The 24,562-nt window shown below is 38.7% G+C and overlaps 1 protein-coding gene across 2 annotated transcripts in view; it reads right to left on the bottom strand.

Annotated features, from left to right (window-relative positions):
* Positions 1-244: 244 nt before the first annotated feature.
* LOC132107850 (protocadherin-16-like) overlaps positions 245-24,562 on the bottom strand; it is a 120,620-nt gene continuing 96,302 nt past the window's right edge. For both annotated transcript variants that reach the window (XM_059514151.1, XM_059514152.1), the window contains 16 exons: positions 23,146-24,186; positions 21,716-21,897; positions 21,136-21,232; positions 20,495-20,652; positions 17,331-18,180; positions 14,503-14,742; positions 12,608-12,733; positions 12,249-12,458; positions 8,640-9,506; positions 7,963-8,076; positions 7,657-7,868; positions 7,177-7,328; positions 6,754-6,884; positions 6,170-6,456; positions 5,227-5,365; positions 245-4,701 (listed from right to left, as the gene is read on the bottom strand). In XM_059514151.1, the coding sequence (XP_059370134.1) occupies positions 2,111-4,701; positions 5,227-5,365; positions 6,170-6,456; positions 6,754-6,884; positions 7,177-7,328; positions 7,657-7,868; positions 7,963-8,076; positions 8,640-9,506; positions 12,249-12,458; positions 12,608-12,733; positions 14,503-14,742; positions 17,331-18,180; positions 20,495-20,652; positions 21,136-21,232; positions 21,716-21,897; positions 23,146-24,186 (7,397 nt within the window). In that variant the 3' untranslated portion in view covers positions 245-2,110. The remainder of the gene's footprint in view (positions 4,702-5,226; positions 5,366-6,169; positions 6,457-6,753; positions 6,885-7,176; positions 7,329-7,656; positions 7,869-7,962; positions 8,077-8,639; positions 9,507-12,248; positions 12,459-12,607; positions 12,734-14,502; positions 14,743-17,330; positions 18,181-20,494; positions 20,653-21,135; positions 21,233-21,715; positions 21,898-23,145; positions 24,187-24,562) is intronic.

The following is a 24,562-nucleotide window of genomic DNA, read 5'->3' on the forward strand; positions in this document are numbered from 1 at the left end:
AAGTATATAAAAAAAGTATGTTTCAAAATATTAAGATGGAAACTGAACAAAATGCAGTGTTTTCTGATCATTATTTACAATAAAAACGCCACCACTTATCATATCAGTGCCCTTTGGATTATACTGGGTACAAAGGTAAGACAAACGGCTGGCCAATTTTTTTGGACCACAGTGCTACTCAAAAGTAATGTAAACAGATTTCCTTCACCTATAACTGAACAGTGACTTAAACATCATGAGAAACTTTTTAAACTGAACATTATTTATTTTCCTTCAAGGCAGCACAGATATAACATTTTCACAGTTACGAGTGAGGAATTGTTCGTGTACAAAAGTGAAGTATCTGCCATAAATATAGGATACTTGAACAAGAACAGAGATTTTGTATCCTTAGGAAACACTGAAATTCTTCTGTGACGTTGAGAATCTGAACAAAGAAAAAAGTTAACAATCAGTTATAAACAATAATGATTTTCTTCAATAGGCACTGTGGATTTTCAAAAATTATAAGTTGAGCCTTTCAACGTACCTCAAAATATGTTGACAAAAACAATATGGAAAAAAACATCTAGAAATAACACTAGTAAAATTTCTAGCACAGAAATGAAGTACGGTCAAAAGGCAACATTTACAATCATTTTCAAAGTGTTAGAAAATTATTTACAAAATATGTTTCACAATCTTGCTAGAAGAATGTTCAATGCTGCTATTATTTAGTTTGAAATTGTACAAACTGTACATTGTAGGAACAAATACATAACTCAAACCAAATCACCAGTGCTTTTCAACAAATATGGGTGTCATAATATTATTCAGCCATGTCATTTACATACACAAAGCAAAGTAATCCAGCATTTTATGGATAATGAGCAACATTGACCAATTATTTCGAGTAATGACTGAAATATGCTACACAAAATTTACCTAAATGTACCTAGTTTCAAATGAAATTTAATTTTGGTCAAAGTAAGTATAATTGGATAGCTTGATGTATTTATTCAAACATAAACATCCAGTAAAAATGATCAGTCTAAGCCCATGGAAAAAAAAACCATGAAGTTATCAGGTTATCAGCCTATATATTGTAACAGCAACATGATAACGATTTTCACTGGCCTTGAGAATATGTGTGAGACTCTGTGTTCAAGGAAAGACTTGATAACAAACGTGAGTATAAAAAGGAAAATACATTATTTCCAGTTACATTGGCAGCTCTTTCAAGGTGCTGTTAAGAGCCGCCATGACAATATTTTCCATTTCTGTTACTGTTATTTCTTTGCAGTTTTACAAAATTCCTGGCACAGATAGCTTGTCTTAGCTAATTAAGTAGCAACTTGGTGCTTGATTTTATAATTCTCACAAAATGGGGAAAAACATTATATTATTATTATTTTTTACATTTGCATTTTTTTTCATAAGCTACAATTGTGTTCCCATTAGTCAAGCTAAGGGAGGGGAAGCAGCATGTAGAAATCAATATGATCACTGTGGTCTGCAGCAAAAACTTCAAAGACTGTGTACATTGCCATTTTTGCAGATACTGTACATTTTCTTATTTTTTACTGTTTTTATATAAATACTAACAGAAAAACATATTCCCCAAATATTTAAGAGCTTAATACTGAACATACTTAGAACACTTTAGAATGGCAACTGTTAATAAACTAAAACAAGCTCTGATAACAAACATACTGTTACGGCAACATATATACAAATATAAATGTATGTCAATAAAATCACAGGTTATAGCAACCGCTTGACACATGTCATTCTTTTAAACAAAAAAAACATCAGTACAAAAATATAAAATACCAAAAGTGTTTTTTCTTACAAAACATTGACATCAAACATAACTGTCCTTTAAAATGTGCAAATGCTGGGCTAAGAAAATTGCCATTTGATCTTCAGGATCATTAAAACAGCATTATAAACAACTCAAGTCAGTAAGTCTAAAGAAGGGTGACAAAAAGCACCACTTTCTGAAACCTCTGGCCAGCCAGTGGGGCAACATTACATACAACATGATATTGAGGACTATGCCAGAGGAGAGGCATTTTTAGAGTACCTGAGCAGGTGGGAATGCTTTCTGGTGAGCTCTCCTTAGACAACATTAAATCCTCAGTTCTGTCTCCTCGTGTTCTAAGGAGTGCTCATTTGTAGCCATAATGGAGGACGAGTGACCTCCAAAGGGAGCAATGGCTGGGGAATGGGCAGCAAGTGGCGAAAGTGATGGAGAAAAACTAGGAGACATGGCTATTGAAGAAACAGTGCCATCATGGTCAATGGGAGATCGGCGCAATGAGGACAGGTGTGGAAATGTTCGGCCTACAGCAGGTTTCGGCAAAACTGTTTTGGCCCCTGGATGTGCTACAGAGGTAATAAGGGGAGGAGGGTCAATTCTGGGCTTGGGATCTGTCTTTGCTTTGGGATGAAATGGTCGCCGAGGGTTAGGTGGCGCATTCTCATCTTTTAATCTGGCTATTTCTGTAAAGACATTAGCCAGAGGCTGAAATTGAGGGCACCAATCGAGGAGGTAGTCCCAGTTGTAGCTGCCCCTCAGTTCCTCATCACTAGCCACAATGGCTGTAAGAGAACCATCTACAGCAGGCTTACCATCCTCCGGGAAAGTATAATCTTTGGGCTGCGAGATATTAAGCCCTCTTCCAACCCCAAGATAACCACCTCCTTCATCCCGATAAGTTGGCAACTGGCTTGATAGTAGTGTCCCACTTAAACTTCCCAATTTTTTTCCTTTAAACCATTGATTTGCATCCATCCCTGGCTCACAGGAAATATCAGACAGCTGGTCTGCATCTTGCTGGATACCAGAGTCGGGCCCACGAGCAGCTATGTGTTCCTGCATGGAGGAGGAGATGCTGGAAACTTGAGGATATTCATTAATCATCCGGATCTCATCATCTTCTGCTGCTTCCGCTTCGGCAGAACCACGTCCACTGGAGTGAGATGGGTCAAGAGACCCACCTCGTGCGTAGGTACCTCCTCCACTCCCAGTTTGGTCTGTTGCATACCCAGGAAGAGTCTGATGATACAGCTTATCACCCCCTGGAACTTTCGATTCTTCAAGACTCTCCAGAACGGTACCGTGGGATACTATTCTAGCACAAGCCTCTTGTTCTTTGTACCTTTGGGATCTCAAGAGAAATATCACCACAACAACTATTATCAGGAACACAATGGCTGCCAAGGAAGCTGTTATAGCACTGGCAAGTACCACATTTATGTCTGTGTTCAAGCCGAAGGATGTATGAGTGACGTCAATTGTGACCTGGGCAGAAACTTTTCGGGAATTTTCTAAAGGACTGTGAGCAGTAACATCCAATGTCATCTGACGTGTCTCTCTTTTGGACCGGCTTGTATGTCGATGATATGCATCCATCTTGAGGGATATCACTCCTGTAGATGTGTTGACCTCAAAGTAAGGCGAACTGTTTGCAAGTGTGTAGAGGACAATGCCGTCCACCCCTCCATCCTCATCATTAGCATTTACTTGCCCGATGCTTTGCCCTTTCTTGGCTCCCTCAGGTACATGGAAGGTGAAATCTGAGTTAGTGAAAACCGGGTCGTACTCATCTTCACCAGTCACAAAGACTTGAACTGTGACTGTGGCCGAGTAGTTGCCTGCATCCATTGCCATAGCAATAAAATTGAAAGCGTTTACCTTCTCAAAGTCCAATGTAAAGCGGGTTCGCACCTCACCGGAAGTTTGGTTCACAAGGAAGGAATCTTTACCACTGCCAGAATTATACATGAGGAAATATCTCAATTCTCCATATGCCCCATTGTCATGGTCAATGGCATGTAGTATGGTAACTAGAGCATTTTGGGGTTGGTTTTCACGAATGCTTGCTGTAAGTGATTTAAGAGGGAAGTAAGGCCTATTATTATTGATGTTCTTGACCTCAACAGTTACAGGAGCAAGAGCGAAGTGGCCCTGACCGTCTGAGGCCTGAATGATGAACACATGAGAGGACTGTTTCTCACTATCAAGAGAACGCCGCAAACGAAGGGACCCAGTCCAGCGATCTATAGAAAAGAGCTTAGACTCGTCTCCAGAACTGATTGAGTATTGGACCTGTCCATTAGATGTTGAATCAGGGTCCACTGCAAAAAGCTGAAGTATTTCTTTTCCCGTTTCTGCCCCTTCATTGACAATAACGTTGTACTCAGGCCTACTGAAGGATGGAGGGTTATCATTGGTGTCCATTACATTGATTAGAACTGGAACACTTGAGCTTCGTTGTGGTATGCCACGATCTGAGACCACAATAGTGAGATTGTAGTAATTTGCACTCTCAAAGTCAAGCTTATCAACTAATATCAGCATTCCAACTGTCTGAAATCCATGGCCCTCAAGGAAACGAACACTGCTCTCGATTTGGAAGGCATTACCAATGTTTCCACTGGCAATGGCGAAATCAAACCCGCAGTTGTCCCTAGATAAGTCCCCATCCACTGCTTCTAGGGTTAGGATGGTTGAACCAGGAACTTCGTCTTCAGATACAGAGGCTCTGTACTCAGTCTGGTGGAATACAGGTGCATTGTCATTGACATCAGACACATGCACCTGAACTGTGGTAATGGCAGTCAACGGAGGTGTTCCACTATCACTGGCTTCAATCACCACCAAAATGGAAGGGCGCTGTGAGTCAAACTCAACCTTCTGCTTGATGAACAGAGTACCTATATAAAAAAATTACATTATAAGGTAAGATCTGGGCTTTTACTAAATGCTTCAAAACAGTAGTTCTTAACTGGTGGGTTTCAACCCAAAAATTATATCCTGAACAGGGTCCTGGACTGCTGTGCATCCAACTATAGAGTATTTGGGCATAAACTGATCTATCACTTGTAATATAGTTAATAACAACACAATAAATGGAATAGTGTTTTAAAAATTATTTAGGCTTGTAAATCACATTTCTTCTGTTGTTAATGATTTGCAAATTCTCCCAAAAAAATTCTATTCAGCATCACTATACATATTTTTTGATCTCTGTAGTTCACATAACTTTTGTTTGATTAACAAATTTGATATGTAAATGAACTGCCACTTGACATCCTAAAACGTGGGCCCTGGAAAAAAACCAGTTGAGAACCACTATATCAAAAAGTCTTGTTCCTCAAGAAAGAATTCTACATCTGACAATGATTTGGATGAAGAATAATAAACAAAAGGAAAACAACAAGCACACAATTACAAATTACCATTGCTTGGGTCAATGTAGAACATGTCCTTTGTTGACACAACCCTGTATGTTATCCTTCCGTTGTCTCCAGAGTCCTTATCTGTAGCAGTAACTGTGATAACTGAGCTTCCTGCTGGCGAGCGTTCTGCTAGAGTCACCTGCCAAAGACATAAATCGGTCTTAACACTGACAGCTTTGAGCAGTACACAGCATCGATTTATTATGATTTATTAGAATATCAAAGTTAGTGTAATCTGTTATTATTGCAAGGCTCCCTAAAATTCATTTCATCGGTCAAATAACTGTTTACTATTTATTATTAAAATGTCTTGGGAAAGTTACTTTGGAAATGTAATAAGTTACAGATGACAAGTTACACTATTTGAAATTTAATACGCAGTGTAACTATTTCAATTACTTTTTATAGTAATGTAACTGATTACATTTGATTACTTTTTAAAGACTTTTTTTAAATTTCTAATGAAAGTTTTCAAAACCAGGGAGGGTTACCCCTACAGTAGTACTCAATACTGATTAATACACATCAAATTAATCAAATGAATTAAGATTATAAAGATTTAATTTTAAAGCACAGCCAACACAAAATCAGACTCTAGCACCTCTTTTTACTTTGAGATCAATCTGAGGTTAAATACTGATTTAAGATCATGGCAAGATATAGTTTAATAAATACGATACTGTTTGTGAAATCAAATCTTTGCATAGCTATGACCCACTTTGTAATCATTAACATTTTCATAAGTAACTGTAATTTAGCTACACATTTTATTCTTAGTAATTGTAACTGTTTACAGTCACATTTATTTTGTAATTAAATTATGTAATTTGGTTACATGTAACTAGTTACTCCCCAACATTGTTGGGTACTTGGGTACTTCCAACATCTTAATGTACTTTATCTATCAGTGTTCATCCTAAACGTGTGCTTTTTCTTAACATACCTCATAAAGGTCCTGGGAAAAGACTGGAGCATTATCATTCACATCCTCCACAAGCACGGTCAGATTTGCGTAAGTCTGTTGTCTGGAGTCCGAGGAGCTGACGGTCAGCATGTACCATGTTCTATCTTCAAAGTCAAGAGGGGCAGTCAAATACACTCCGCCTCCATAGCGATGTATTCCAAACTTTCCTTGAGTGTCTAAGTCCAGAAGTAGGGAATAGGAGAGAGCCGGCCCAGAGTCAACATCATTCCCTGTGACCTGAGTGATCACGGTCCCAATCAAGGTATCTAGAGAGAGAAATACACAATCTTGATAACCCAATGTGAAATGTAATTGATTGTTTCCGTTTGTGGTTGCACCTTTCAAAAGTATTACATATTGCTGGACAACGCCCACATTTATTGGACACATTGTACAACACCAGTGACAGGAAATAACCATTAAGGACCTTGGCGAGAAAAACGCCTGGTAATTGAGTCAATCTTTCAGCACGGTGTGCCTCACTGTTTGTCTGCCAGAAAAAATAGGAAATTTACTTCATTGATTACAGGAGTGATATAGAGTTCAAACAGCAGTCAACTTACTCTCAGGGACCCGGACTTCACGTGGAACAGGGATGGTGGGACTGTTGTCATTCAGGTCTACGATGATCACAGTGAGAGTGGCAGAACCTGCTAACCGAGGACTGCCTCTGTCCGTTGCCATAATAACCAGGCTGGAGACACAACAACAAAATTTGAGTCAAGAGTCTGGACATTCTCACAGACTATTTTTATGCTGAGGGGAAAGAAATTTCAAGAGGTTTTAAAGTGCAAACTCTAATAATAATCAAAAGTTTGAACCGCATCAATGGAACTGCCTCTACAGAAGTGTCATTCCATCAATAAATACATGGGCATGAAATTTGTTTTCTTAGCTATTTAAAATACATTACTTTTCAATCACTTTTGTTTAAGGGTAAAGAAGGTAAAAGGAAATGATCTAAACTGCTATAAAAGCAGATGTACTTGGTCTGTGTCCAGATCTCTCTGTCCATGATGGCAGCGGTGGATATGCTGCCTGTGACAGGGTCAATCTTGAAAAGGCCGCTCATGGACGATGACCTTATGGAGTAGGTCACCTGTCCGTTCTGACCCTGGTCCAGGTCATTCGCCAACACCTGAGGAAATTACCGGTGAAATTGGCAATGAAAATACAGACAGATTCACAACAGCTGCTCGAGCGTAACATGAACCTCTACACAATGTTGGGCTTGGAACTCAAATTATTTAGAAAGAAAAAAAAAGTTGAAAAAGGGAATTGGTTGTGGCTATGTGGGACAGCTGTGCCTATATTCTCACCATGGACAATGAAAACATTGTGGGAAACGCAAAGGAAACTCTTTTGGCTTGCACTGAAAATATGCTGCTTTTAGGCCAAGGGATGTTGTACTCCACAGCTTTAATGAAGACTCAACCACTGAGAAAACAAATGGGAGATTTCTGTACCTGAATGATAGGATGATCATAGCCCTGGGCCTCACGAACATAAGCAATGTAATTGTGAAGTTGAAAGCGTGGTAAGTTGTCATTGACATCCTGTAGGAGAAGGTTAATTGCCATGAAGGAACTGGAGGATGCGGTTTCAGCCTTGACCACCAGGCGGAGTCGTGGGGTCTCCTCAAAGTCCAGATCTTTGGAGCTCTCTACCCAAATCTCACCTAAATAAGGAATGTATTATGACTAATACTGAAACAACGTTCCCCATTAAAAAAGACTACTATCACAATAAGTTCATGCATTGACTTAGATTACCTGTGTGGGGGCTGATGCTAAAGGACTGCTGCTTGTTGCCACTAAAAATGCTATAGTTGATGCCACTGCTAGATCCATCAGGATAGTGAGCCTGTATCTGAACAACTGCTGTACCTATAAGGAAAAAAAAATACTTTTATTGATTAAAAGGAAATTTTCCATCAAATTGGCATGTATAAAAGATTTAGTGATGCACAAAATAGTATAACCATATCAGTTAACGTCTGATGTTTTATTTCATCATGCATCTCATTTCCCTTAACAATATTTATCTTTAAAAACTTCAGTAAATTAAAGTTGAATCGTAATCTTTAGCAAACCTCAGAATTAATATCCATTTTTCATACTGTACTCTGAAATATTCTGATGCCTGAATTCATTTGTAGCATTTAAAACGAACTGATTTTAGATATTACTGTTTTATTTTTTACAGTAATTATAGAGCAGCCACAAGTGTTAACATTGCTGCATTCTATTCTAAACTAGACATTCATATCCAATTTTAGCAGACGCTTTTACCCAAAGCAACTTAAACTGCATGCGAGGTACATTATTATCAGCTCATGCATTTCCTGTTAATTGAACCCATGACCTTGGTGTTGCTAGCGCCATGCTCAACAGTTTAAGCTACAGGAATATCAGTTGGATATCACTGATGTACAGGGTCATAATCACACCTTTAGCAGCATTCTCCTGCAGGCTGACATCCCTGGTGTTGCGAGCGAAGCGGATGCCCTGGTAACTCTGCTCTCTGATGTACACGATCACAACTCCCAGAGAGGACTGCGATGGGTTTCCCTGATCCATGGCCTCCACAATGAGGGTCCGCTGGCTCTGGGTCATCGTGTGGAGCTTTTCAGTGGCCTGGATGTCCCCAGTCAAGGAGTTTATGGTGAAGCCTTTGACAGGATTTGCAAACCGATAAAATACAGATCCATTTGCACCAAAGTCTTTATCTTCAGCTCTCATGGTGGCCAGCACCTTGTGGTTGGAGAGACTACTGCTGGACACATTGATGATGAGCGGGTCTGTGATGAAGAAGGGGGCATTGTCGTTTACATCTAAGATGTAGACGGTGACTTCAGCAGAGGTGTTTCGGGGATTGGAGGCTGAGGAGTCTATGGCGTAGACTTTGAAACTGTAGGAGGCCACTTTTTCTCGGTCAAGGGCTGCTGCTGTAATAATACGACCTGTGTGTTGGTCCACAATGAACATACCTCTGGATTCGTGGCTCAGGAAGTAGACCACCTGACTGTTGGAGCCTTCGTCCTTGTCAGAGGCTGAAACCTCCAGAACAGGAGACCCTTCTGATGCATCTTCTGATACCTCCACTGAGTAGCTGCTGCTGGGGAACACTGGGCTGTTGTCATTCAGGTCCAAGACACTGATGTCCAAAGTGACACTGCTGGTGAGGGATGGTATTCCTTGATCTTGGGCCTCCACGGTGAGGGTGTACTTTGCTTTGGACTCTCTGTCCAAAGACCTGGAAGTGGACAGCACACCTGATTTCCTGTCCAGATGGAAATCACCAAAATGGTCTCCGTCTGAGGAAAGAAAGTTTACATTTACATTTATTCATTTAGCAGACGCTTTTATCCAAAGTGACTTACAGATGAGGACAGTGGAAGCAATCAAAAACAACAAAAAGAGCAATGATATATAAGTGCTATAACAAGTCTCAGTTAGGTTAACACAGTACACATACATAGCATGGGATTTTAAATAATATAAAGAAAACTATTCTTTATATATATATATATATATAACTATTCTATTCTTTCAAGGAGGGATAAAGAAAACAGATAGAATAAAAAAAGAATAGAGCAAGCTAGTGTTAGAGGTCTTACACACACACACACACACACACACACACACACACACACACACACACACACACACACACACACACACACACACACACATAGAATTGCATAATTAATGAAAAGAAGATAGAATACAAAAAGATTAGAAAGGTTGATAGATTTTTTTTAAAGAATATAATTAGAATAGTGAGTGTTAAGTTAGAGGGTCAAATAAAGATGGAAGAGATGTGTTTTAAGCCGATTATCGAAGATGGCTAAGGACTCAGCTGTCCGGATTGAGTTGGGGAGGTCATTCCACCAGGAGGGAACATTTAATTTAAAAGTCCGTAAAAGTGACTTTGTGCTTCTTTGAAAGTTATGAAAATAACGTTGTCATCTGGCCTGTTAGTGTCTTCCCTTCCCGGGAATGTGCAAAAAAAACCTATATGAATCAATTTCATAAATGCTGACCAATGAAGGGTATAATTGTGTATATATATATATATATATATATATCCTAATGTAGGAGGAATAAATAACTTAAATTGTTACTTTATCAAATGAAAAAGAACACTAAGAAAAAACTAACTGAATCAATTTAAACAAAATATAATAAAATATTCATAACTATGATAGTTGGGTACCGTATTTTTCGGACTATAAGTCGCACCCGAGTATAAGTCGCATCAGTCCAAAAACACGTGATGACGAGGAAAAAAACATATATAAGTCGCATTTATTTAGAACCAAGAGAAAACATTACCGTCTACAGCCGCGAGAGGGCGCTCTATGTTTTCAGTGTAGACTACAGGAGCACTGAGCAGTAGAGCTGAAGATCTTTGCCCGAACCCACTTAATTTATATCATCTTACGCGGGCTCGGGCCGGGCTCGGGCTCCGGTTTGCGAGGTAAACGAGCTAGAGCGAGAAAGATGCGAAATACTGTGGATACTGTGGTGTAACGGAGGTTTGCCTCTGGCGATTACGTTTTGGTTGCACCAGCAATTAAAGCAAAGTCTGAGGTTTGGAAAAGTTTTGACCATGTTTATAATGAGAATAATGAGTGAATAATGACGCACCATCAGTGAGCGCAGGAACGCGCTGAAGCCATCTACAGTGGATTCAATCATTTTCCTCCACAAAAACATGTAGGCTTAGCCTAATCTCTGTGAGTAAAGGTTTTTCAAATGATAACTAAATATTCATTGAGTCTTAAATGCATAATGTGGACAGAGTATCTACGCTAATGTTGGCATTATTCTTTTATTAAATGTCAGCTGCTAGTGGCGAAGCAAATCCGGCGGAGCCTTTATCTTAATTTCGTTATTGCCAAATACCCATCTTAATTTAAAATGTATCTTAATTTAATTTAATTTGTTAAAAAAGACTCGTGTTTATTGGTGCGTTGGTTTATTTATAGGCTAAATGAGCCTATGTCTATTTAGAGTGCTGAGATGTTAAGATGTTACAGAGGACTTATTATATTTCTTTATTCCAACTTTTAAGTGGCCTAGTCAACGTTAGTTATGAATAAATTATGCTAAAACATGTATAAATTACTCATTCTTGACAAAAGGCAAAAGAGCTGTGTGTGTGCACATATTTGAATAATGTCGGGCTGTAAATGGGTTGGGGCTTTTAAAAAGCTCTCAATCAAAATGTACTTGTCGGCCTCGGGCCGAAACCTGTCGGGCTCGGGTCCTGTCGGGCCTAACTTTTAAGGCCCGATTACAGCTCTACTGAGCAGCATAGAGCGCCCTCTTGCGGCTGTAGACGGTAATCTTTTCTCTTGGTTCATTTCTCTTGGTTCATGTCAAATTAATTTTGATAAATAAGTCGCACGTGACTATAAGTTGCAAGACCAGCCAAACTATGAAAAAAAGTACGACTTATAGTCCGGAAAATACGGTATATTTCTTGTACTTACGTTGGTATAGGCTACCACATAATGTTTGACAAACTTTTGTGGAATGATGTGGAATAATGAATATTTACTGCAAAATAATCCATAACAATCTTTAACGAAGTGACTAAAAGTACATTATTGTTCAAAAGTTCTCAAGCTGTTCTTTTTTGTAAATAATATTTTTATTTAGTATGGAAGAATTAAATTGATCGAAAGTGACTTTAAATACATTATTAATATTATTTAGCTGCACAACTGCTTTCAACATTGTTAATAATAGGAAATGTAAACAGTGTTATTTATGTCTCTTAAAATCAAATAAGCATATCAGAATGATTTTGGAAGGAGATTGTGACACTGAAGACCGCAGTAATGGCTGCTAATAAATTAATCTTTGCTATTATATGAATAAATTACCATGTAAGATATATTAAAATAGAAATGATAAGTTCTGATATGGATTAATGGGTATCTATAGAACTGAAAATAAACATATATGAACAACTGTTTGTATACAATATATAATAATGACAAACATATATTTTACAACAACATAAGTATTGCTCATGGCATTAATACCAGTGATTTTGTAGTGCACCAGCCCACTGTCCCCGAAGTCTTGATCTGTGGCTCTAATGGTGAAGAGCGTCACAGGCTCCTGGTTCTCAGGCACCTCCAGACTATAGTACACTCTCCCAAAAGCCGGTCTATTGTCATTCTCATCCAGCACTGTGATGCGCACTGTGGTCTTGGCAAAATTGGGCGGAGAACCACCATCTCTGGCATAAACTGTTTATGAGAGAGAGGTTTTAAACTGGCTAAACAAATGTGTGCACAACCGTGACATGACATTGGCAGAAACACAAAACTTCAATCTATGCTCTTAAAAGCATATCATTCTCTTTTGCAATTAAGTGACTGTGTTTTATCTGAAGTACCTGTCACAGCATAAACCCCTTGGGCTTCCCTGTCCAAAGCCTCGGTGGTTGTTATGACTCCTGTCACCGGATGAATACTGAAATCATCTCCTACAATACTTCCATATGTCACAATTCCATTGGTCCCTAAGAAAAAAGCATAAAGGCATTATAAGAGATGAATCTACACAGTTTTCTTGAATGTAAGTCCAAAATATCACATCTGTGAAAAGCCCATCATTCTTAAGAGGCTGTGTTCACTTTGCGCAATGGACTTTTCTCACGGAATGGGTAAACACGCGGCGCACCCTGTTTTTATTTGCTTGTAGTTAATACCGCTGTCTAAGCAGTTGGTCTCAATCGCCCTCCCCCTGGTCCTTGGATAGCAGATCGCGTGCAAAAGGCGAGCAATCTGGCAGAGTGTCACCTGTTTACCTCGCTAATTGTTCATGGAGAGAAAGTTTATGATCCTTCTGTTTTATTTGCCCCTGAGTAATTCCAAGAGAATGCAGCACTCCCCCCGCCCTGCCTGGCACCAATTAAAACCACACACTTTTATTTGTGATGGGTTTGGCTGTGGTATCCAGTGTTTCAGAGAAATGTTAGACAAACATTCGTGTCACTTTTAAAGAGGATGGTGTGACCACCACCAACCTCAGAAGGTGGGAATGAACTCTTCTCACTCAATGCGTGTGTTCACAGACAGTACCGTTTAGCATCACATCATCAAGTATATACAGTATGAGCCATTGTATGGCAGAGATACAGAAGAATGTAAACAAAATTATTATGGCTGCCAATTTACTGTTAATTTAGTGTGATCAATTAAATAAAGAACGTATTGCGATACAAAATTAACGTAATTAATCATGCTCCTGACTCAGATGTACATTCCACACAGGATTTTCCTACCATCAAGATTAAAGTACCAACTTCAAGTTTTTATGAGTTCAAGTTGCACAGAATGAGTAAAGGAGACATTTGTACAAAATGTGTTCTTGTTTGTAATTAATCAGCAAGATGTTTTGTTGAACTACTTTTATATGTGACACACCATCTTATAAATGTGGCATTCATGATGTAGTCTACATGTATACATAGCAGTGTTGTTTTTGTTAACGAAAAAAAGTTTTTGTTATTGAAATAAAGCTAAGATAAAGTAAATGTTAAATATAAGAGGAAATAAAATTTACAGAAAAAACACTATAAACTAATAATATTAATAAATACTAAAATGTCGATAAAATTATGCTTATAAACAGTGAAGCAACAACCCCACTGGATATATTCTATTTTCATTAATGAACAATTATTTTCTAAATTGAATATAAATATTTGTAATTTAATTAGAATTAAATATATATATATATATATATATATATATATATATACATTTTTTTTGACGATTTTGTCTTTTATTATGAAAGAGAGAGTGGAGAGAGGAGAAACAGAACTAGGAAAGGTCCATGGGCCGGGAATTGAACTTGGGACGCATGAAGCACAACAACGCTATACATCGGCATGCTGCACACAAGGCTATTTGCGCCAACATAAACTTTTCATTACAATTAAATTCATTTTATTAATTAAAATCAATAAAATATTGCTTAATATAATAAAAAAAATAATGAAATATGAAAGTGAAAGTCGTGACATTTGCCAAGTATGGTTACCCATACTCGGAATTGGTGCTCTGCATTTAACCCATCAAAGTGCACACACACACAGCAGTGAGAAGTGAACACACAACGTGAACACACACCCAGAGCAGTGGGCAGCTATAGATCCAACGCCCGGGGAATATATTATATATTCTTTATTCATTCTTCATTAATATTATAAATACACCACCAGTGGTCATTATACAAAATAACTGCCATGTTTATATGTCAGACATATATAGGAGCGTACTTTACCTTGGTCCAAATCAGAAGCTGAAACCACAAGCACAGTAGTTCCTGGAGGCTGATTCTCTGCAATAAAAGCTTCATATTCACTTTCCTCAAAGTATGGCGCCTCATCATTTATGTCAATCACCTGGATTGACAGTAACTGGGAGCTGCTGTGCTGTTGTAAACCGTGGTCTTCTGCCACTATGGTCAGGTTGTAGAGGTCTTGCTCTTCACGGTCAATTGGTCTAAGAATAGACAAAGACCCTACAGGAGAAATAAGCAAAAGTGTTAGGCAACCATATGATTAATGTGATAAGCATAGTGTCTGGTATTTCTTTTAAGTGATCGCCTAGTGAACTGCATTTAAACAATTACACAATAATGAAGCCATGGTGTAAATTGTTTAAAGTAAAACCACTCGCACTTAAGCAAAGCCTCATTCACACGCTCGCACGATGAACGATTTCCATCTTGTAACACACTTTGATCTTGCATAAGCAACATCACAGTTCTAAAAGCTGACGCCTTTCCGTTATGTTAAAAATGAGAATGGGAGTCATGCGGCGAATTTAAAAATTACTCCTTTTTTTTTTTCTCCATGCACAGCCCTCCCTACCTGAACACTCACTGAGGCACTGTAACAGCTCAACTATCTGGCCGCAGTTTATGGGTTTTTTCCACAGCAAACAGAAAGAGCGCATAAATAAGCACTCTAGACACGCAACGGCCCGGCCTACCGTGCCCTGCTCAAATTTGGGGGTGCCAGTGCCCCTGTTGTTAACCTACCACAAGCGAGCGGTGCTTCTATTGATCCAATCTTAATTTCATGCTTTTAAAGAACCAGACGCAATGATTCAAAGCAGGCTGTAAAGGCATGATGGGAACTGAGACACTAGAGGGTGTTTTCGTTCTGTTTCGACTTATTTTTCCCTCTCTTCTATCTCCATAACGCTGAGCTAACATGCCTCTGAGGTCTTAATCTGGTAAGAATTACAAGTTCGAATATTTTCAGACAATCTGACTCCTAACCAGTCATGCTCTGATAATGTAAGGGGAAACCAAGCGGAAGAAAGAAGATGTTTTGTTTTTCTATTCTGATATTAATAGTTGACGGCATTCATAATGAGTTTCCCAGGCAAGTGAGAATTTGCAAGATCGGTTTGTCATTTATAAAGCAGACAAGTGTTATTTTAAAGAGACAGACCACCTAAAGTTAAACATCCTTTGATCATTTTCTTAGCCCTGTCATACAAAACCTGTAGGATTACAAATATGTGGTATGATCTAGCTCCATATTTTAATAAATTCTGGTTAAGTGTGGGGTCCATAAGCATATCAAGGTCCACAATAACAGAGAAACACAATCTGTTAGTGGTAAAACATGCTGTAAATAGCTACCGGCTGAGTGGTGTGTACTGTCTTAGGCCCCGTTTACACTACTGTGTTTTCGTTTTAAAACACATAACTTTTGCAACGGTTATGCCTATAATTTACACTACTCCGGCGTTTTCGACCCTCGAAAATGGAGACTTTAAAAAACGATGCAGACCCTGTTTTACTTTGAAAACTCCGGGGTTGTGATTCAGTGTAAATGGACCAAAACTGAGACTTTTGAAAACGATGGCGTGGCTGCCCACATGCGTATCCTTGACGACCGTGTAAACAATAACATCATGCGCATTGTTGTCAAGCACGTAGACGTTTCCGCAATCTAAATAATAGGGAATCTACCTATTCTTATCTATGGCTGTACCTGCATGAATGGTCACGTGACATGGGTTTTAGGTTGTGTAGTGTAAACGGAGATCGTTACTGAAACGCAGCGGAAACGCCCGTGTAGAAAACACAGTTTTAAAATGAAAACACACTAGTGTAAACAGGGCCTTACACTCCTGTTTTATTTCATGATGTACTAATGCACAAACACACACACACACACACACACACACAGATGAGAGAAACTGTGCCGAACTCACAGCACAGGGCACAATTTCTGGAAATGGATGAGATGTTAAGTTGGCGGTTTTTAGAATTAAGAGAACTAAAGGGCATTTAGAGGATTGCAACTTGGGAGGAGAGGAAAGATGTGAGTCAAGCAGAAATGCAGAATCAAAATGAATGTGCATTTTGCATGCAATGCAATCTTCCACAGAAAAAAAAGTAAGTCATAAGGGTCTGGAAAGACATGAGGGTGAGGAAATGATAGAAATTGAACAAATCCCTTAATGTCCTGTTCACAGAATTTAATCATAAACAGTTAGCTGCAACTGCTGCATGTTCTGTGATGTTACTGCTGTTTTGAGTATTGGCCACAGTATTTTAAAATCACTCAAAATTCAAGATGCATCAAATACCAAGGTTTCAAAAGAAGATAAACAAACAAGATGCAAAAATACGCTTGCACTGCAGTTGTGCTTACCATTCTCAACTTTACACAACTTCCTCACACAATCTGTATAATGTGTAGCATAATCTTATAAAATAAAATAAGAACAATGTGTTTAAAATCTGTTGTTTTGTCTTGTGGAATAAATGTAAATATACACCATCGTTTAAAATATCACAGGAATAAATTACATTTCTAAATATTTTGAAATGAAAAACAATTACTAAAAATGTTAATAACATTTCAGAACACTACTACTTTTTACTCTATTTTTGATCAGATAGATCGAATGGAAATCTTACTGACCACAAACTTTTCATTGGTAGTGTATATTTTGTCAAACAGCTTAATCGGGGCTTCCATTAAAAAAATAAATTTTTAATTATCAAATTGTATTTAAATTTAGAGCATAAATATATAGTGAATATCAAGAATTTCATTCAGATGAAACTGTTGATTGGTTTACCTGTATCTGGGTTAAGGCTGAATTTTCCTCCAGTGTTTCCGCTCTGGATACGATACGTCACACGTCCGTTCTCTCCCTGGTCTGCATCTACGGCCATGACATAGACCACGACAAAGCCCACAGGCTGGTCCTCCATCACACTCACCACAGATGGTGAGATGAACACAGGGTCATTATCATTCACGTCAGTGACAAATATGTGGGCTGTGACCGTCCCACGGCGCTGCTGACCCACATCGGGGGCCGAATCCATCGCCTGAACCACCAAGAGTAGCGAAGAGGTCCTCTCATGATCCAACATCATTCCCAGAGAAAGAACTCCTGTGGTTGGATCCAGGAACAGGAGATCTGGAATGTTTGGCCACTGCTGCAGGATGGAGTAATGTACTTCACTGTTGGGTCCGCTTCCGTCTTTATCAATGGCCTGGAAGATGTAGATAGATGATCCAGGATCTGTGTTCTCAGGGACGACTATGATAATGGGGTCTTCAGGAAACTCGGGAGCATGATCGTTGCTGTCCTGGACATCGATTACCAACGTAACAAAGTGACTTTTAGGGAGAGGCATGGAGAAGTCATCAACCTCAATTTGGAGAGTGTATCGAGGAGCTTTTTCGAAATCAAGCTCACGAGCCAGGTAAACATCACCCGTCGCGCGGTCTACCACAAAGGTGCCGTCGCAGTCTGTGCCTCCCACCACAGTATACGTGACCTGGCCTACTTCAGGAAGAGTCTGAGAATCAGGTGAACGAACAGATCCCAAGATTGAGCCGGGTTTAGCTCCCTCTACTGAATTCAACATTATTGGTTGGGAGTTAGCAGTGGGTGATCCTTTATTTGAGCTTACAACCTGTAAAGAAAGACGTTTATGTATTACATTTAGAAACTGAAATGATGAATGCAAAGCACAGCTAAATGTTAGACAACAGGAATGTAAATATTGGGATAATACTGTACATGATTCATTGCATTAAACTCATGCTTTACAGATAAAAAAAAAATAAAATGTTAGAATTCCTATTCAGTTTTTTGCAAGTTTTGCATCATGTTAGTCCTGTGGTTTTGGTAAGACAATAAAAGCCATTTTATAGATTTGTGTACTATATTATTGTAGAATTACTTTTTTCTTTAAGACCTAGATTTTACATGGGATTTAAACAGGTTTATTTTTGTTTATTAAAATCAAAACGAAAACCACACACACGCAAATGATTACTTAAAATAAAATATTAAAAACCTATTTCAGCTAAATAAGAATCATTCATATTTTCTTTACATAATTTTGTTTGTTTATTTTATGAACGTAAACAAAATAAAATCCTATATCATTTATATTTCCATAAAATGTCTTACATTCATTTTTTTTTTTTATTATTTTATTTGTCTTTTAATTATTTTTTAACTACATATGAGAACAGACTTGTAACCCATTTTAAAACTGCATGTTGCTAGTTGCATGTTAATGAAATACAACAGAACAGAAACAAACTGCAGCCAACATTTTCTTCTCTTTTTACAAGGAATGAAAAACTTTTTGGGGGGGATTTACAAGCTCAAACAACAAACCTGCTAGCATTAATCAGAGTTAGTTTGATGGATCTGTGACTGCCAGGAAAAATAATACTGTATTAAAGTAAACATAATCATAATAGGAAACTGTTAGAACATTCAAATGTGCAAATATCCTTAATAAAAATACAGAATCCTCATAGATGACTCAGAAACACTTCAAAGCAAAATAACCTCGCTTCCTAATATGGGAAGCCTGCGGTTTCTCTTAGCAGATGAGACATTGTTTTGATAGTTGTATGTGTGTGCGTGCACAGATAGAGAGACGAACACAGAGAGAGAGAGAGAGAGAGAGAGAGAAAACTCAAAACCTATGCAAGTTTGAAAATAAAAGTATGCACTACAACACAGGTGCTCATGGAAAACCTATTATTTTTTGTACTATATGATTAAATCATCATCATGCACCGGTGTGATTAGTATATTGGCAGTAACGAGATTCTTGAGGCCAAGTCTTCTAATGAAACATAATAGGACAGAGGGGTAATTAATCCCACATTAATCGGTAAATGACATGTCAAAGCACCTTTCGACAAAAGATCTACTTTTTTACACAGCTGCTTTTGACTCAAACTATTGATTTCTGAAAGAATCAAAGCCTTGCCAGAGCTCTTTTATTCTAATTAGATCTCATTTATGAACTTTATTATTTGTCTTGGCACATCCTTAACAACATTGAATGGTTATACAGCATAAATGTGTTTTCCAGGCATTTGCACGCTGGAATTTACTACTGCTGCTGTCCGTTGTGTCTGTTTCCACTCCGTTGACTCGTTCGAGAAATATTAATTTGATCACTGGGGTATTTCACAAGGAGTTTTCTGTTCTTCAAAGGGCTACTGAACAGTATTACGAGACTTTGACGCAGCATAGCAGAAAGCACAGCTGGCACTTGAATCGGTGCAGCTGGGAGTAGGTCACTCCTACTTTGAGTGTTTTACACCGTAATATAACGCTTAAAATGTTGCAGACAACAACGGAAAAAAAAGTCTAGGTTAAGACATTCATCTTTGAGAACCTAAAATTAGCCAGCTGAGAGTATTTTTCCCGGCATTGCTTGGGGAAGGTTACACGACTTGGACTAGGAGAGATGAGTTGGCTATGGAAATTAGCAATGCAAGAATCTAAGCCTTGATTAGGCCAACTAGATCATTTCATATTTACTTTGCATGATGTTTAACCTGAAAGCTGATGTAAACGGATCCATTCCTGTAGAGGATAATTTACAAGTTCATATTTTCATATATCACTATTAAATAAATCATTTTGCATATTATGAAAAGGTGATGAGTAGATCCATGTGGCGGACGGAAGGAGTTATTTTTAACTTGAGACAAAGCCAATCTCTGATATGACCAAAGACCATTGTGTAAACTTCACTTTTTGAAGGTTTATAGCCATAACTAATCAAGGCACAATATGCATTGCTAGGAAATTTGTCAGGAAACCTGCCAAAGAATGAGGGTCCAGAAAGGCTGAAGGCGTATTACTGCTCAGATGTTTAATTCATCTGTCATTCAGTGGATTTCATTTGCATGATTTAAATGGTTAACAGACTCTAGGTGTATCTCAACCTAGTCACCGTTTCATCTGACCTGAATTTTCAATGTTATGGTGGAGCTCTGAGGGGGTGAACCTCGGTCCGAGGCCAGAACGATGAAATTATACTCAGGACGCTCTGAATGGCTCAAAGGGGAAGAGGAGCGCAGCTCTCCGGTGTTTGGGTTCAGTGTGAAGCGTTCGGCTCGGGGACCTACAGCAAAGACAGGATGGAACGGGTCAGGTTTGTGTGCATCAGCGTGATAAAGAATGGACCATTTTTCTACTGTAGAAAGTGTGCATGACTTCAGTGTTGATTCCATCTGGGTTTGATTTACAGATAAATAACAGAATGAAACAGTTATGTGTCAAATTCAGTAAATGTGTTACAAAACATATTTAATGATCTCACACGTCAACACATTACCTTCTACACTTCACATCATGCTGTCATAGCTGATGAGCTATGATGAATAGCAGAATCTTACGGCATGGGTTAGGTATGATATATTTCTGTTACCAGCATAAGTTTTTAGTATCAATATCAGTGCAAGCCTAACAATAAACGAAATCTTATATTTTTTAATTAAATCAGAAGTTTCCTTTTCATCGTTGACAGACAATATTCTTTACATCTGGTTTCGACACACTGTAAGACATCAAAACAACATGTTTTGATTCAGTGCATCTTTCTTACCAGACATGGAGTAGAAAATGGTTCCATTTTCTCCTTCATCAGGGTCTTTTGCATGAATGGTTCCCAGAAGAAATCCAGATGGCTGACCTTCTAACGCCTGTACAGAGATTTCAGTTAACACTTTTATCAGTACATCTTACTTCTGTATCTGTATCATTTTTACTCTGTAAAATATTTGCAGAAAGTTTTGAATATACAATATTTCATTAAAGGGTTTCGTAAACATTTTAATGGTTTTTTAAAAAAATGTTTCTTATGCTCACCTAGGCTGCATTAATTTGATCAAAAATATATAAAAACGAACACATATTTAAAACAATTTAACTGTTTTTTACTATGATGCTAAAACAGAAATTTCATCAGCCATAACTCCTATTTTCAGTGTCACATGAGCCTCAAGAAATATTCTTAATGACTCCAAAATCAGAGTTTTATTGCTTTTAGCCCATGTTTATTATCCATGACGTGAACTCTTTGACAAAGCTAACCTGGCTGTAGCACATATACTGTGCGCATTTAAAATGTACAGTCTTTCTCCTCTGGAAGACATAGCTTTGAGATTTAATATTATATCTCATACCTGCAGCAAGAGCTCTCTTCCTGCATGGCTGAAGGAGGGCGCATTATCATTCTCATCCAGAACCGCGATGAAAGCAGTGCCTGTAGCACTGCGGGGAGGGGTTCCTCCGTCCTGGGCCACCACCATGAGCTGGTAGCTGGACTGAAGTTCACGGTCGAGGGAGAGTTTTGTGCTTATCTCACCTATAAAAGAACAGAACAGATGGAAAAACACAGAGAGAGAGTAAGACAAACAATTTTATTGCACTATTTCATCTGTGGCAGAAGGCACAGATGGTACATACTGACTTCACCAAGAGGAACCCCCACAGTTAGCATGGTGCCAGAAGTCTGGAGCTGTGTGTGATGGCTAGTATGTTCGACAGCTCCACATTAGGGATGGGTCAGAACAGTCAAATAGGCCTTCGATAAAGGACTACAGGTTCACTGAGGTGGGCTAGTTTGCGTATTTAGATTTCTACAGTTTTTGAAATGTTTATGTTTTCCTGTCAAAATGTCTAAGAAAAAATGCCTACAAGAAGTCAGAATATATATATTTTTTTGTGAGGACTCTGATAGCTTTCTGAAATTAAAGGTTATAGTAATTATTTTACCCATTTGTTGAATATCTGTCAGTTTGTATGCTAACAATCAGTAACTATCAGCATGACAAATCTCTCTTTGGAAAGACGTTATTCTACATTTAAACAAAAAAAAATTACCACCTTCAAAATCGGACTTTAAATTCCTTTGAGTAATGTTCTCTATTTTTAGTGAGGACTGAAAGTTTGGTTATAGTTACAGTATTTTGCATTTTGAATATCTTTCAGTTAGCATGCTAAAAATCAGTAATTGTCAAGACTATCAGCACACTAAAACTGAAACTAAAGCTGCTACACAAAATTCACAAGTTCACCACCTACAAAATTACAACTGCAGTTGAAATCACTTGGTTTTTAGCAATGTTTGTGAGGAGAGTGAAAGATTGGTTATAGTTATTTAGCCTATTTATTTGTTGAAAATCTGTCAGTTAGCATCCTAGCAATAAGTAAATTTAAAAAAACGGGCTCACTAAAAATCTATTTAGAATTTCTACTCTGAATTTAAAATCAAAAATTCATATCCATCAAAATTAACCCTGAAACTTTAAATTACTTGCCTTTTTGTGTAAGAACTATACAAGCTTGGTTATAGTTACTTAGCCTATTTATGTGCGAAATATCTTAGCAATAAGACATATAATGAACATGATACAAACCAGCCAACTTATATACTGCTTCCTTAAGACCAACTAGTGGACTAATTCATAAACAACTCACCTACTGGTATATTTTTAAAATACATAGTTTCAAACATTCCAACTCTATAGACACAAAGATAATAACACTAGACTTGTCTAGGTGCCAAGATGATCTTGTCATCTTGTTCTTTAGGAACATATTTGAAGCTCACCTGTGTGGGAGTTGATCTGGAAATGGCGATCCAGATGGAGCAGGCGGTAGCTCAGCCGACCATTCAGACCAGCATCCCGATCGCTGGCAGACACCCGGCCAAAGCCAGTGCCTGCCGGCAAGTTCTCACGGACTGCCAGGAACACTCTCTCTTGGGTAAACCGAGGGGTGTTGTCATTTTCATCCATCACTGACACGCGCACTGTAGCACTACCTGTTTTCTTCAGCTGTCCGTTGCCTGATGTGGCCAGTACAGTGAGCAGGTACATCTCCTTGGCTTCTCTGTCCAGGGCACTTTTCGCAAACAGCCAGCCACTGTCAGACACAATGCCAAACCCTGCAGCGTCACCGTCTGGGTGCAGGTGGTAGGCTAGTGGGGTGGAAGACGTAGAAGACGGCCCAGGGGTGATGCCAACATCTCGGTTTACAGCTCGTACCTGCAGGAAGCGAGTGTTGAGAGGTGTGCTTTCCTTCAGTTCTACCCGGTACGTGAGACTATCGAACATAGGACCTTGGCCGTTCTCTGCTTGCACGTGGATGACCAGGGTGAAGGTAGAACTTAGCTGAGGTGCTCCACTATCTTTAGCAATCACCTGCAGGTCATAGCGAGGCATGGCCTCGTACGACAAACTTCCAATCAGGCGGATTTGTCCACTGTTGCGATCAATGCTGAAGGTTCTCTGGGCACCGCCGGTGAACAGGTCAAAACTCAGAAGACCATTAGGTCCAGAATCGTGGTCTTCTGCTTGGACCTTATACACCACTGTACCCATCCGGGTGTCTTCAGGCAGAATCAGTGACTCGGAAGATGAGGGAAAGAAGACAGGCACATTGTCGTTGACATCAGACACTGTAATTCGTACCCTAGTCTGGCCAAAGGCAGGGGGGTTACCGCAGTGCGCCTGGACTTCCAGATTCAAGCTTGGTTGGGCCTCGTGATCCAGAGGCAAGCTTGTTCTCAAAGCCCCAGTCTCAGAATCAATAGTGAAGTAGCCTGTGGGGTCACCAGAACTAATAGTGTAGGAGATATCCTTCGAGACACCTGAGTAGAAACAGGCAAATGGCCAGAGATCCATTACTTCACAGTGTAGGATGAAAACAAAGACGAAGAGTTATTTTTCAACTCATAAGACCAGAATTTAGTGCTTCAAATATCCAAAGCAAATTGTTAAAAAACTAAGCGGTGAAACAGAATCAATGATTAATGTTGATTGTAAATGAGGTGTGTACAGTGGTTCCATGCATATTTGTACAAGTGGTCCACCATGGAGAAAAAAGAAAAGAAGACGTCTTTCAGCACACTTGAACGCAGTCCAATGTGACTGATAAATGTGGGTACACACTGAAGTCTGGTTTATGTGTTTTAACGTGTTGAATAGGGATTTGTGACCAAAGGGGGGAATAAAAAAACTCTGAGA

The sequence above is a fragment of the Carassius carassius genome, chromosome 28 (assembly GCF_963082965.1).
Source record: "Carassius carassius chromosome 28, fCarCar2.1, whole genome shotgun sequence".
Lineage (NCBI taxonomy): Eukaryota > Metazoa > Chordata > Actinopteri > Cypriniformes > Cyprinidae > Carassius > Carassius carassius.